Genomic DNA, 12,744 nt, shown 5'->3' on the forward strand with positions numbered 1-12,744 from the left:
TTTTTGACAGACTTCGTTCATAATACGCGTGCGTTTTTTATAAATAAGCAGCCATTACGTAATGTTAGTGTCTTTGTTATCAGATATGAACACATTTGCGTCATGTTAGCGCTCCAGGAAACCTCCTCTCCCATAACAGTTCTGAGGTCAGCCACTGAAAACAGTTATTAACGAACTTAAAAGCACGCCTCCACATAGCGTCCGATCCGTGATCAGGCTCCGTTATGCATGAGCGCGCAGGTCCAAATGTGCGTGTGTGCGTGCGCGTGCGTGCGCAGAGTGTGTTCGTGCGGTGCTTACGGACAGTCTTATGCAAGACGCCCAACACAGAGCCACGATGTCCGACGCTGCTGCTCCAGTAGACAACAACGGGGAGCCTGGGTTAAACGGTATGTACAGCCGGAGCACCTCGCTGTATTGCACTGACATCTATACAATCTGTTAGATAAGCCTTTGACTTGGCTGTATTGATATTTTTTTATACTTTTGATTATTTTACTTCATGTAAAATACTCTTTTTTTAGTTCCAGTCAACATTTCTTTGCCATAAGGAGGGCGGGGTTTTCTGTCATATAACTTCGTCATGTTTATTGACAAGCGTTCTGTCCAATGGCCGTTGAGGTTGTGTGTTGAGGCGGGTCTTAAAAAGTGATTGACTTTGAACGTAAACCAATAGTATGACTATACGTTTTCAGAAGGCTGGCCTAAGCAGATGTCAACAAGGCGAGAACTAGAGCAACTCGATAATGGAGATTGTGGATGCTTGAAACCCCATTATTTTTATTCGTGTAATAAATATGTGACACATACCCGTGTTTGTCCGGTGTGTTTATAAGAAGAGGCTCAAAGAATTTTTTTTTTGTTCATATCTCTTTGACATGCAATGCACGACATGTGGCAGCAAATAAGGTCTTTGTGTAAATTGCGAGGATGCAAACAAACTGATCTAGAAATCGGCCTCTGACTCTTAGATTGAACTTGTAGTTAACTAAAGTTTAATCGGCGTAGTAGACGAAAACCCGAGTGAAATGCATTTAAAAATAACTTCTAAGCGAAAAAGTAACCCTTAACTTTTATAGCCAGACAAATATCAATTCATTATCATACAATATGTGTGGATTTGCTAAAAACATTATTTGTCAGCCTTCTATTTAAAATCCATATCCGTTAATTAGTCATTATATATAAAATTTAAAAAATAAAAATAGAGGAAATTCCTAAATATGCTCTAAAGTTACATGAGACGAATAGATCTTGTTGAAATTCCTGGTATGCTTTCTGAAATGCGAAGAGCAGACAGCTAAATCTCGCTGTCTAAATATTAAGACCACAGATTTTGGGCAGTGTACTTAAACTGCCATTCACTGTAAACAAACAATACTAATGTAAGCTACGTGCGCGTTGTGACCAAAGCTAGTTAAGCGTCACTAGTCCTCACAGCTGTTGACCCTTGTTCAGGACGCCAGTTAATAAATCCTACTATGGAAAAGGCTAGAATCATGAATACTAATTAGTAGTGAGCCAATAATCCTTACTGATTGGCTGAAAGGCAGACATTGAGCGGCGAACGTTAGTAAACTGGCCAATTATCTAATGGAAAAGACTCGCGTCATGAATATAAATTAGGCTACGTGACCAGAATGTGCAGGGAAGTTAAAGCAGTGTCAGTAGAACATAATTAATATTCATGAGCTGAGCTTTCACCATAGTAGTATTCGTTATTCTATTTGTAGCAGCAGCGAAAGTGGTCCGGACTATGTCTACGTGTGGAAAGTGTCGGAGAGAAAGCCAGGAAATAGAATTGGGAGTTTGAGTTTAGGGCGGTGAGTCATGATATTTTGAGATCGTGAAGTAGCAGCTGTCTGCTTCATGTAAAGTAGCTAACTCATGAAGAAGGCTGGTGTAAAATGCATGGAGATCTTGGCTCATGCAGAAAACTTCATTTGCATATCTGATGTTCCTATCTTTCATTTCATATATGAAGAGGTTGCTCAAATTGACGTCCAAAAGGCTTAACAGCTAAATAAATCAAATTAATTATCTTTTCGTTTAATTCTTAAAGGAAAAGATAATGAAGAGTGGTAAAAATTATGCTTTTTAATGATCAAGGATATTAGAAAGCAATAAAATGGTGTATATACTTTTATATAAGCCTGTACATATTATTTATATTGTTATTACGTTTTATTGTTAAGTATTATTTTTACAGGGTTATCTAAACCTAAAAACTGAAACTTAATAAAAAAAAATATATTTTTAATATATATATAACTTACAACAAAATTGTTAAAACTTAAAATAAATTAAAATACAAAATATAAACATAATTTATTTAAAATGTTGCAAAACTATGATCGTATATTATTATGTATATTATTTTAGTTTAGTATTATTAATGTCACACAATGGCTTTTTACACAGCACATAACCCTGGTTTAAGGAGATTTTATTTCCAGAATGAATTCTGTGGCCGTTGTGTTTTTCTCATTCACTAGATTTTGAAACCGTTTCATCATCAGCACGATGGCCCCATTATCTCATAAAATTCTTGGTTTCCCACAGATGAGGCTGACATCCTTGGCCAGATCTCATTGCAGTGATTTGATGACCACAGCTTTCTCATGCACTAGTGCTAACTTGTGAATTTGAGAGATTCTCTAGGGAAAGTGAAATGACAACTTAATGTTGGCCAGGTTCTTTCAGTGTAACAGATGGGCAAATGTGGGCTCAGCTTAACAGTGTTTGTTTGACAATTTGGATGCGCCTGGCTGTGTACTAGACATGATGAGTGCTAGCTGGAGGACATGTGAAAGGACTTTGCCCACAGCCAAAGATCTAATACAACAAATCTCTCAAAACCTGTCAAGACCATGTCCGGTCTGACTAGGTCATATTTCTTCCATAAAATCAAAAGACGGGACGAACAGAGCGAACATGTACATTTTTAGTGGCGATCTGGTTTTAATTCAAAGTTGATAATGTTCTGTATTTGTTCTGAATAAACAAATGTAGTTTGGTAATTAGCAGTTTTAGCATAAATGATGGCTTTTAAATATATAAATTGGCTACAATTACTTGTCTTATATCGTGTGTGTGTGTGTTTTACATTTGTAAAAATAATTTGCATATGCCCCCGGGTGTCTTATTATTTCTCATAATTTTCATTTAAAGAAAAATAAAATGTAAATTGTAAGTTTGTTTGTTTGTTTGTTTTAATGAATTGAATATTTTTATTCAACAAGGAGACTTTATTAGAAGTGACAGTAAATTTATGATGTTACCAAAGATTTATTTATCAAGTAAATGCTTATTTGAAGTTTCTATCCATCAAAGAACCTGAATAATAATAATAATAATAATAATGTTTCAAAAAAAGTTATTGAGTAGAACACCCATTTACAACATTTATAGTATTTAATTTAACAATAATCTGATATGCTGTCACAGGAATAAATTACATAAAAACGTAAGAGGCTTCTTTAAAAAAAAATTAAAAATCTTGATTTTTTTCTGTATTAATATAGTAGTTTAGTGAATATGTAATAAGAAATCATAAAAGTAAAAGATAACAAAATGAAAATTAAATATAAGAAATACTAAAAAAAATATAGCAACATGTCCAGACTTAATTTTTGTCTTTTTTATTTTATTTTATTTTATTTTATTTTATTTGTTTAAGGTTGAATATGGCCTATTTTTGTAAGATTCACCCAATAGTTTATTTGTCTACCAGAGCCACACATTGATCACTTTGCAGCCGTGATGCTTTAGCGTTTCTTAAATGAGCCTCTGTAATACCATCATCTGATCTTTTGATCTCTATATATTCCCTGATTATAACCAAAGTAATGTTCCACCGTTGGCCAGAATGTTCAGCTTGCCTGCTGCCACAGCAACACTGTTTGTGTCAGTGGATCGAGACAAAGGTCAGTCGTCTCTAGCGCAGCCAAATGCACACATTTCCCCCTCAGGACAGGGCAGAGACATGCATACTCATTCATACTTATGAGAAGATGTATCCGAGTAGAGTCAAAGCAGGCCCTTGTCACATTATCTATGTTTGCTCAACCCCAGGAAGTCATGTGGACCTTGTTTATCTTCCTCTGTTTGTTTTTTTTGTTCGAATCACTCAAAGCGCTCTAAATGGTGAGGGGGGTATTCCTCGTGTTGGTCAGCAGCGTCCACTGGGGAACCAGAGCTGTGTGTTGAGCCGGTGGTAAACAGAGGATTGACTGTGCGATTACACAGATGTTTCTGATGAGACGGCAAAGCAGATTTGGGTGCAAGGGGAACACGGGAAGCTTAGTGCTCATCCCTGACTCATGGATAAAAGGGGTCTGTGTGTTTGTGTTCAGGAGTGCGTCCCTGCTCACACTCACGTAGAGCATGCAGCAGTCGGGTCAGGTGTGACTCATATATCAGTGAGCTTGTAATTAGTCTGAGAGGGAGGCATTTACTGCCTGTTCACCACACAGTAAATAGAAGGTGAGCCAGACCACCAACGATTTACAGGGAAATCCCACTGTCTGCCACCGTCTGCCTCGGTTTGTCTCAGGGCCTTACTGAATGAATGGTGGATACATTGGATGCAGTATCATTACCAGGTCACATTTCCCCTCAAAATTAGATATTATATTAAAGAACATTAAAGGGATACTCCACCCCAAGATGAAAATTGTCATTAATCACTTAACCCATGTTATTCCAAACCTGTAAAAGCTTAGTTCGTCTTCGGAACAGAATTTAAGATATTATGGATGAAAACTGAGAGGCTTGTGACTGTCCCATAGACTGTCAAATAAATAACAGTGTCAAGGTCCAGAAAAGTATGAAAAACATTGTCAGAATAGTCCATCAGTAGTTCAACCGTAAAGTTATGGAGCGACGAGAATACTGCTTGTAAGCGAAGAAAAGAAAAATAATGACTTTATTTAATAATTCCTTTGTAAAAAGTCTCATCTGTGTCTCTCCACATCACTCAAACTGCCTATGCTCTTCTGTGTTAGCAGTGTCACAAGGATGCACTGTTTCTTCATGTATTTATGCTTTGATTTGAAAACAGTGCATCCTTGTGACACTCTCTTCGCTTCATAACATGACGGTTGAACCACTTACGGCAGATGGACTATTTTTACAACGTCTTTCATACTTTTCTGGACCATGACAGTACTTTTATGAATTTATTTATTTTTATTTTTTATTTTTTGCATCGCAACAGTTTATTTTATTTTATTTTAAAGTATATTTCCCTGTCATATTTTCTTTGCCAAAATCAACCTGACATTTTGCTTTTGTAATCGATGGCCTTTTTTATTATTTATTTACTTATTTTTACTGTATACTGGATCTTTAGAAATTCAATGCAGGCCAATATTTTTTTTTTTTTTTTTTTTTTTTTTTTTTTATGGAAGTCCAAGGAAGACTTTGGCAGTTCTTTTTTTCCATCTTTTGATTTTGTGGTGAAATGAGAACCAAAATAGTAGGTTCTGTGTGATTTGGTCCATTCATATTTTTGCATAACTAAAAATATTATTATTATTATTAAAAATAATTAAATAAGGAATTGTTATTTTATAATCTTCATTATTATTGTGATTGTTGTGTGATATATCATTTAGGGTCATGGGTAGAGCTGGAGATGAACAAAAATGCCACATCTCTCTCGTCCTCTGCTGCCTCAGTGCTGCCCCCTTTAGTCCAGATAGTAGAGGAGGATGATGGGATGGTGGGGGGGCTGGAACATGTTCCCTCGTCATCTTCCATCCACAATGGAGACATGGAAAAAATCCTGCTAGATGCCCAGCATGAATCCAGCCGCAGTAACTCCTCATGCGACAGGTAGACACCATATTTATGTCATATATATATGCCACAAAATGAAAACTGTCATTATTTACTAACCCCATCAATCAAACTTAACACATGCTAAGTATTTATGAGAAATAAGTGGAATGAAGAAAACATACAACATGAAAGGACACAAGACACAATTGGCATTTTTGGGTGAACTATCCCTTTAAGATGTTGTGTGTGTATATATATATATATATATATCATCTGCAAATGTCACCTGAGACCACAGCTTGAGTTTAATGACCTCATAGATAGAGAGCAGTGCTGTAAACATCCATGCCAAATTACACATGGTCACACTGGCCTTATGCTGATAGGATACGGCCATAATAACCCTCATCTCACTCAGTTTACTGTAGGAATACATTGTTCCTCTTTCATATGTACACAGACTAATGTTCTCTCAAGCACTGTTCACACAGAAATAAAAACTTCCGTTCTAAACCTGTATGAGTATCTTTGTGCTGGGAAACACAAAAGGAGATATTTAGCAGAATTTCCAAGCTGCTCTTTTCCATACAATGAAAGATGTTGGGGCAAAAATGGCAACAAATTATCATAAAATGATATTCTGAAGACATATAAAAGTCATTTTAATGACAATTCTTAGCTTACTTCAAACTGCTGTGTCCCACAGCCCTCCTCGACCTCACAGTCCTCAGGATGAAGGCCAGATCATTTTTGACGTGGACATGAGGAGGGACAGTCAGGTACTGTGGCTCTTCTAATTTATGGAATGTACTCAGGCTTATCTTCATGACCTCTCTGTGCTTGTGTTTGGGTGTGTGTCTGTGTCCACTCAGGGGGAAGTCATGGAGGAGATCAGAGATGATGACATCTTGATGAAGGATTCAGACTGGGTCGCAGACTGGTCAAGTAGACCTGAGAATATTCCGCCTAAGTAAGCACTAGAGTGATTACTGTTTACAACTATTATAGTTTGTATTACCGTATTTTCCGGACTACAAGTCACACTTTTTTTCATAGTTTGGCTGGTCCTGCGACTTAAAATTAAAATTAATTTGACATGAACTAATAGAAAACATTACCGTCTCCAGCCGCGAGAGGGCGTTCTATACTGCTCAGTACTCCTGTAGTCTACACTGAGCAGAATAGAGCGCCCTCTCGCGGCTGTAGACGGTAATGTTTTCTCTTGGTTCTTGGTTTTAAATAAATGCGACTAATAGTCCAGTGCGACTTATATATGTCTTTTTCCTCGTCATGACGTATTTTTGGACTGATGCGACTTACTCAGGTGCGACTTATAGTCCGAAAAATACGGTAATTTTTTATGTCTGTTTTCTTTTCTCTTTTTCAGTTTTTTATTTTATTTTATTTTATCTGGTAAGTTTGGTAAGATGCTGTTGTGATGACAGGTAGATTTATCTTTCTTATCTTTCTGACAGGGAGTTTCATTTCCGGCACCCGCGGCGTTCAGTGACTCTCAGTATGAGGAAGTCTGGAGCCATGAAGAAAGGAGGCATCTTCTCTGCTGAGTTCCTCAAAGTGTTTATCCCCTCGCTGCTTCTGTCCCACATCCTGGTCCTGGGTCTCGGGTAGACACTCCTTAAAACACAACCACACTTCACACATATGTAGTTTATGCTGCCTTTAAGTGCTACATTTTGGGATTACAAAAAGCAAACCGTGACAGTTAAGCAAATAACTTGATGTTTCCTACATCATGCCTTTAAAATGTTTGGAAAACAGCATGTAAAATTTTAGTAACTTGCAAAATTATTAATTATAATTCATTATAGACTTAATTTCTTCTCCCTGATCTTTTTATGTAGATTTTAAATTTGTTAGATGATATTATATATCATAGATCAGTGTTTCCACTGTATTTGAAATCAATAGCACTTGCAATTTAAAAAATCAAAAAAAGATATGTTCTCAAAATTGCTACTTTATATCTCACAATTCTGACTTCACAAATGTGAGTTTATTTCTCACTATTGCACATTACTTTTCGCAATTGCAAGAAAAAAAAAGTCTGATTTGTGAGATCAAAAGCCGCAGTTAACTTTTTTATTCAGTGACGGACCAGGATTTTTATACCCTCATGTCGTTTTAAACTTGTATGAGTTTTTATTTTTATTTTTATTATTTTTATTTTTATTATTATTATTATTATTATGTTGGACACAAAATAAGATATTTTGAAGAACAGTCGGTAAGAATTACAGTGAAAGTCAATGGAGACCAAAATCTGTTTGCTTCTTCAAAATATCTTATTTTGTGTTCAACATAAGAAAGAAACATATACAGGCTTAAAAGTAAATGATGACTAAATTTGTATTTTTGGGTGAACTATTCCTTGAACAACAGTGCAATATTCCACATATGAAGTGTCTGACTTTTTCATCTATCTTTCTTTTGTCTTGTATCTCTAAAACAGGGTCTATATTGGGAAAAGGCTGACAACTCCCCCTGCAAGCTCCATTTGAACACTGATCCGATCAAGTGCCTCAGGCATGGCCCAGGTGGATCAGGGAGAACGTTGCAGTTTGTATGAAGAAGCTCCCTGCTGCCCCTTTCTACCCCTTTTAGTCTTTTCTGCAACATTTCTCCCTCTTTTTTTTTTTTTTTTTTTTAATAAGTAATTCCTTAAAGTAGCCTTTCCATTTTGGGAAGTGAAGTGATAAACTTCTCCTCAGTTCAGGCCCTTTTCTTTCATGTTACCATTGTCTGTATCCATTTTCCAGTTGTGAATGTCCTAACACCCCCTTTGTACTACTATTTAATTTTGGAAGTATTTGGAGCATTGCATGAAACCAAATGCACACATGCTAGCTCCACACTAGCTCGATTCAGCTAGGAGGCAAAAAACATCGCCGTTTTGGTCCAATCACATGACCAAAAAGGTGATAAAGAATCTCCTCTAGTTTTTCCCTCAAAATGGAATCAACCAAAATATATAAATTATTGAAGTTACACGAGCATGCCTAAGCACTAGCTAAGATTTTATTTATTTCTACAAATGCTACCAATTTAGTTCTTTTATTGACTTCAAGAGCGGAACGCCAGGATGATGGACTTGGAAGTGTTTTGGGAAGGATAGAGCTCTCCGTAGACCCCAAACTCGTTTGGTGAGGATGGAAAATGTAATAACTCGGACATTATATGTTTATGACTGAATCACATGCAATTTTATACCAAGTTTTGCATAATATTTTACAGAACCCTGACAGAGACAACACCTGTTGCTCTTTATATATATATAAATATATATATCATCTCATGAACATAGATTAAAAACCAGTCTGATGGGGCTGACGGATCTCTGTAAGAAAAAAAGTTATAGTTTTATCTGTTTCTCTGTGATTGTTGTGTTGTTTTGTTAGTTTCCTTCACATACATATCAGGACCTAGTGATTTCTTACTAGGCATAGCCTACTTTGCAATACTGCACTATTTACCATTAGCATTCAGAGCTGAGAGGATCTGGCTTCAGTGTTTTATCATGCTATCGTAGCTGTGTCAGACTTTCTGGAATTGTGTTGTACACTCTCAAACTTCTCATCTCGTACTGATTTATTGCATTTCCATGCTGTTAGTTTGATGAGAAACATTTTTTTTTCAATTTATAGGAATAGCTCAATGAAAAATTACATTGTCATTATTTGCTAAACTTCATGCTGTTCCGAACTTATATGATTTTCTTTTATCTGTGGGAAGCTTTGAACAACGACCGTGCTGCTCTTTTCCATACAGTGGAAGCTAATAGAGATAAACTGGAAAAGAGCAGCTTGGGCTTCTTTCAAAATATCTCCAAAAGGTTGAATAATGAAGGCAGAATTTGAATTATTGTGTGAGATACTATTCAAACACACTTACACAGTAACAGTCACACACATTTAGTGAACACTAACACTCCAGCACCACAGGTAACTATGCTATCCTGGACATGAACATCCGTCTTTGGGAACAGGGTTTAATTTAGGGTGAATTATCTTTAAGTCCAGCTGTGTTTTTCTCTCTTTTTAAGTGTATTTTGGATGTGTGAACACGTTCCTTTGGTCTATCTGAGGATCTATACTTCTCCTCGAACACAGCTGCCAAAACCAACTGAGAGCTCAACTCTTATGAACTTTGTGCCTCGTTTCCTTCATCATGTTTGATACGGCGTCCTGTTGTCATTTCCTGTCATCATGTGAGTGTTTTGTGCCACAAGCTCGTTCTTTTTGTTGTTTTGCACCATCTTGGTGAACATGAGTTTTAGATGGTTTCTCACATGCTTTGGATTTTTTTAAGTCTTGAACAATCAAGGCAAACTAAAAGAGAAGGTACATGATAGTTAAAGGTTTTAGTTTTTTCTTTCTGACAAAGACAACTCCTTTGTGGAGATACTTTCTTTAGAATTTAATGCGATGATTGCATTAATTGTAAGTTTATTGATTTGACAGACCTTTTTTTTTCTCCCGTGTTGGACAATGATAAATGTTTTCAAATTAAAATTTTAAAGAACAATCTGCATTTTTATTTATTTATTTTTTGTTGTTGTTGTTTTGTCTCCAAACAATCTTTTCACTCTTTGTGGAAATTTCCAATCTGATCAATATTTATCTAATATATCTGCGCAAAATATATTCAGGAACCATGTTTTTAACCCTGTTTATTAACGGAATGACCTTTTTCATTTTCCCTAATAAAAAAAAAAAACTTTCAGGTTCATGTAAATATTCTTATTTTTGTCAATTTTATTTGAATAAAAATACAATTTTATTGGAATTTTTTATTTTATTTTTTAGCATCACTATGACTCGCTCAGCAACTAATCATGTTTGTTTGTTTTTTACTTAAAGCTTACTTCGAATGCATTATAAAAGTAGTTTTAATGCATGAATTATGACTTGTAATACACCTTATAATACATTATAATAATAATTGTAACCACATTACACTTATCAATTCTTTGTTACACTTAGCATTTTAAATTTGCTTATAATTACTTACAACAAGATCGAATGTATTACAATGCACATTATGAATAATTGTATACCATTTAATAACCCTTTATAATGCATTATACCTTTAAAGGTTACCTTTTTTAACGGTATATAAGCATCCAGCAATATACTAGCAACCACTCAGAACACAGCATTAGCCGTTTGATCCTCCGAGCTGGGAATGTCTGGGAATTCGACCTGGGGTCAGATCTTCTCCTGCTCTACAGTGCACACACCGAGTCTGTTGTCGAAACTTCTGTGAGATGATTACTTTGGAGCACCAGAGACAGATAGATTGACATCTGAGGTCCTTTCATCAACCATTTCTCATAATACACACAACTCCCAGTTATTATGATCTCACCGCATTCCTCCCATTAGTGTGGCTTAATTTCTCATTGACTTGTGAGGGCTAACCAGCCCAGGCTCCTCCTAAACATGAATTTGGACCAATCTGGCAACTCTCTGACCCACCTTACATCTGACTCATGTTTCTTGCACAAGTTCATGCCCTCATCTTTTCTGTGAATATGAAATGCTTGTCATATTTGTGCTCTGTCATTGTTTTTGTCAATTTTTCACAGTCTCTTGCTGAAACTCCTTATGGTAAATCACTGAGAGTTAAGGCCAGTTATATGATATCTGTGGCTGAAATGCTTCATCTGTCCTTTAAATGGTTTTACAGCAACCTGCAGAAACGCCATTACTATTGAATCCACTTCATGCATTGATTTTCTGCATAAATTAATTTGTGCTTTATAGGCCTATATCCTCGAGGGGCGCTACGCGCATTATTTTCCCAGAGCTTAGAGGCTAAAACCAATTTTACCGACACTAAAACGCCTAAATTTCCTTTGTGAGTTCACCTGGTTTTAATTTAATTAAAAGTAAACCAGTTTAGATGGCGTTAACAGTCTAAAAGCGATACTCAACTGCCCTCTAGTGGCGCAGAGAGGAAATCAAGGGTGTGTGCCTCATTCTGACTCAACACGACTGGGTGAGGAACGACATTATTTGTATTCCAAAACGTTGTGGTGTCTGTTTATGGATACTGTTGCCTACAACGACACATCTTTTTTCCACAGTTTGCCGCTGTCAGGTCTCTCAGCGCTTTTAAATACATTGCAGAAGCCAAATGATTGATGAGTCAGCAGTTGTTGCAACCTGCAGGGCGTTTTCATACTGAGCACAGCGATGCAAATTAGATCACAATACAGTGGATCGGCATTAATCTTAATGCATGCTGTTTTTCCATGATTAATTGCATCTTATTTTATCCAAGTGTGCCATATTCACACAGCTATACACCAGTTAGAAGTATACGAGGTTAAATGTTCTAAACAATTTGTCACATTTAGAAACTTTGTGTATAAATTTGGCTGGAGTTCCTGTTAGTCCCATATTCTACCGCATAGGCTGTAGTGGGAGGAGCTGTGATTGAATTTCCCGTCTTGTGATTGGCTGAAACAGGTGTTCTGAGGTTCCGTAGTCAATGATGACTGAAGTATGCATGCTTGCTTGTGTGTTGTGCTCCAAAACAATGCCATTATCTAAGCCACATAATGACTTCTGTTAACCAGGGAAGTGGTTTGGAAACGTCTCTAAATTTCTCTCTTTGCAGCGTCAGTTTTATGTATGCAAGTCTGAGAAATAAATGAAACGGGTTGATCTTTTGTTCCTTTTGTGGCACAATCTGTCTTTCTCACTTTCTCCCCCTCGGTCCAGCAGCCTCGGAAACAGCAGCTAAAGCAGGAGCTCATTTGAGGAGCTCGGGTGAGGGTACATGTTGTTGTTATGGAAACTGGGCTTTTGGAGCTGTTACTGTGAGGCTGCTTTGGAGAAGCACACAGAGCGCGAGTCTCCAGTCAGAAATGTTCCACCGCCTAATATTTGTTTATAAACATACCCAGCAAACAATGCCAAATTTAAAAAAATATAA

The 12,744-nt window shown here is 36.6% G+C and overlaps 1 protein-coding gene across 1 annotated transcript; it reads left to right on the forward strand.

The window, feature by feature from the left end:
• The first annotated feature begins 233 nt into the window (after positions 1 to 233).
• On the forward strand, positions 234 to 9,361 carry LOC132127172 (BCL2/adenovirus E1B 19 kDa protein-interacting protein 3-like). Its single transcript, XM_059538855.1, has 6 exons — positions 234 to 389; positions 5,619 to 5,838; positions 6,491 to 6,563; positions 6,657 to 6,754; positions 7,260 to 7,409; positions 8,255 to 9,361. Exons 1-6 carry the CDS (start codon positions 311 to 313, stop codon positions 8,301 to 8,303), a joined length of 669 nt encoding a protein of 222 aa, XP_059394838.1. The 5' UTR covers positions 234 to 310; the 3' UTR covers positions 8,304 to 9,361.
• The last annotated feature ends 3,383 nt before the right edge of the window (positions 9,362 to 12,744 follow it).

This window comes from Carassius carassius, chromosome 45 (assembly GCF_963082965.1).
Source record: "Carassius carassius chromosome 45, fCarCar2.1, whole genome shotgun sequence".
In the NCBI taxonomy this organism is placed as follows: Eukaryota; Metazoa; Chordata; class Actinopteri; order Cypriniformes; family Cyprinidae; genus Carassius; species Carassius carassius.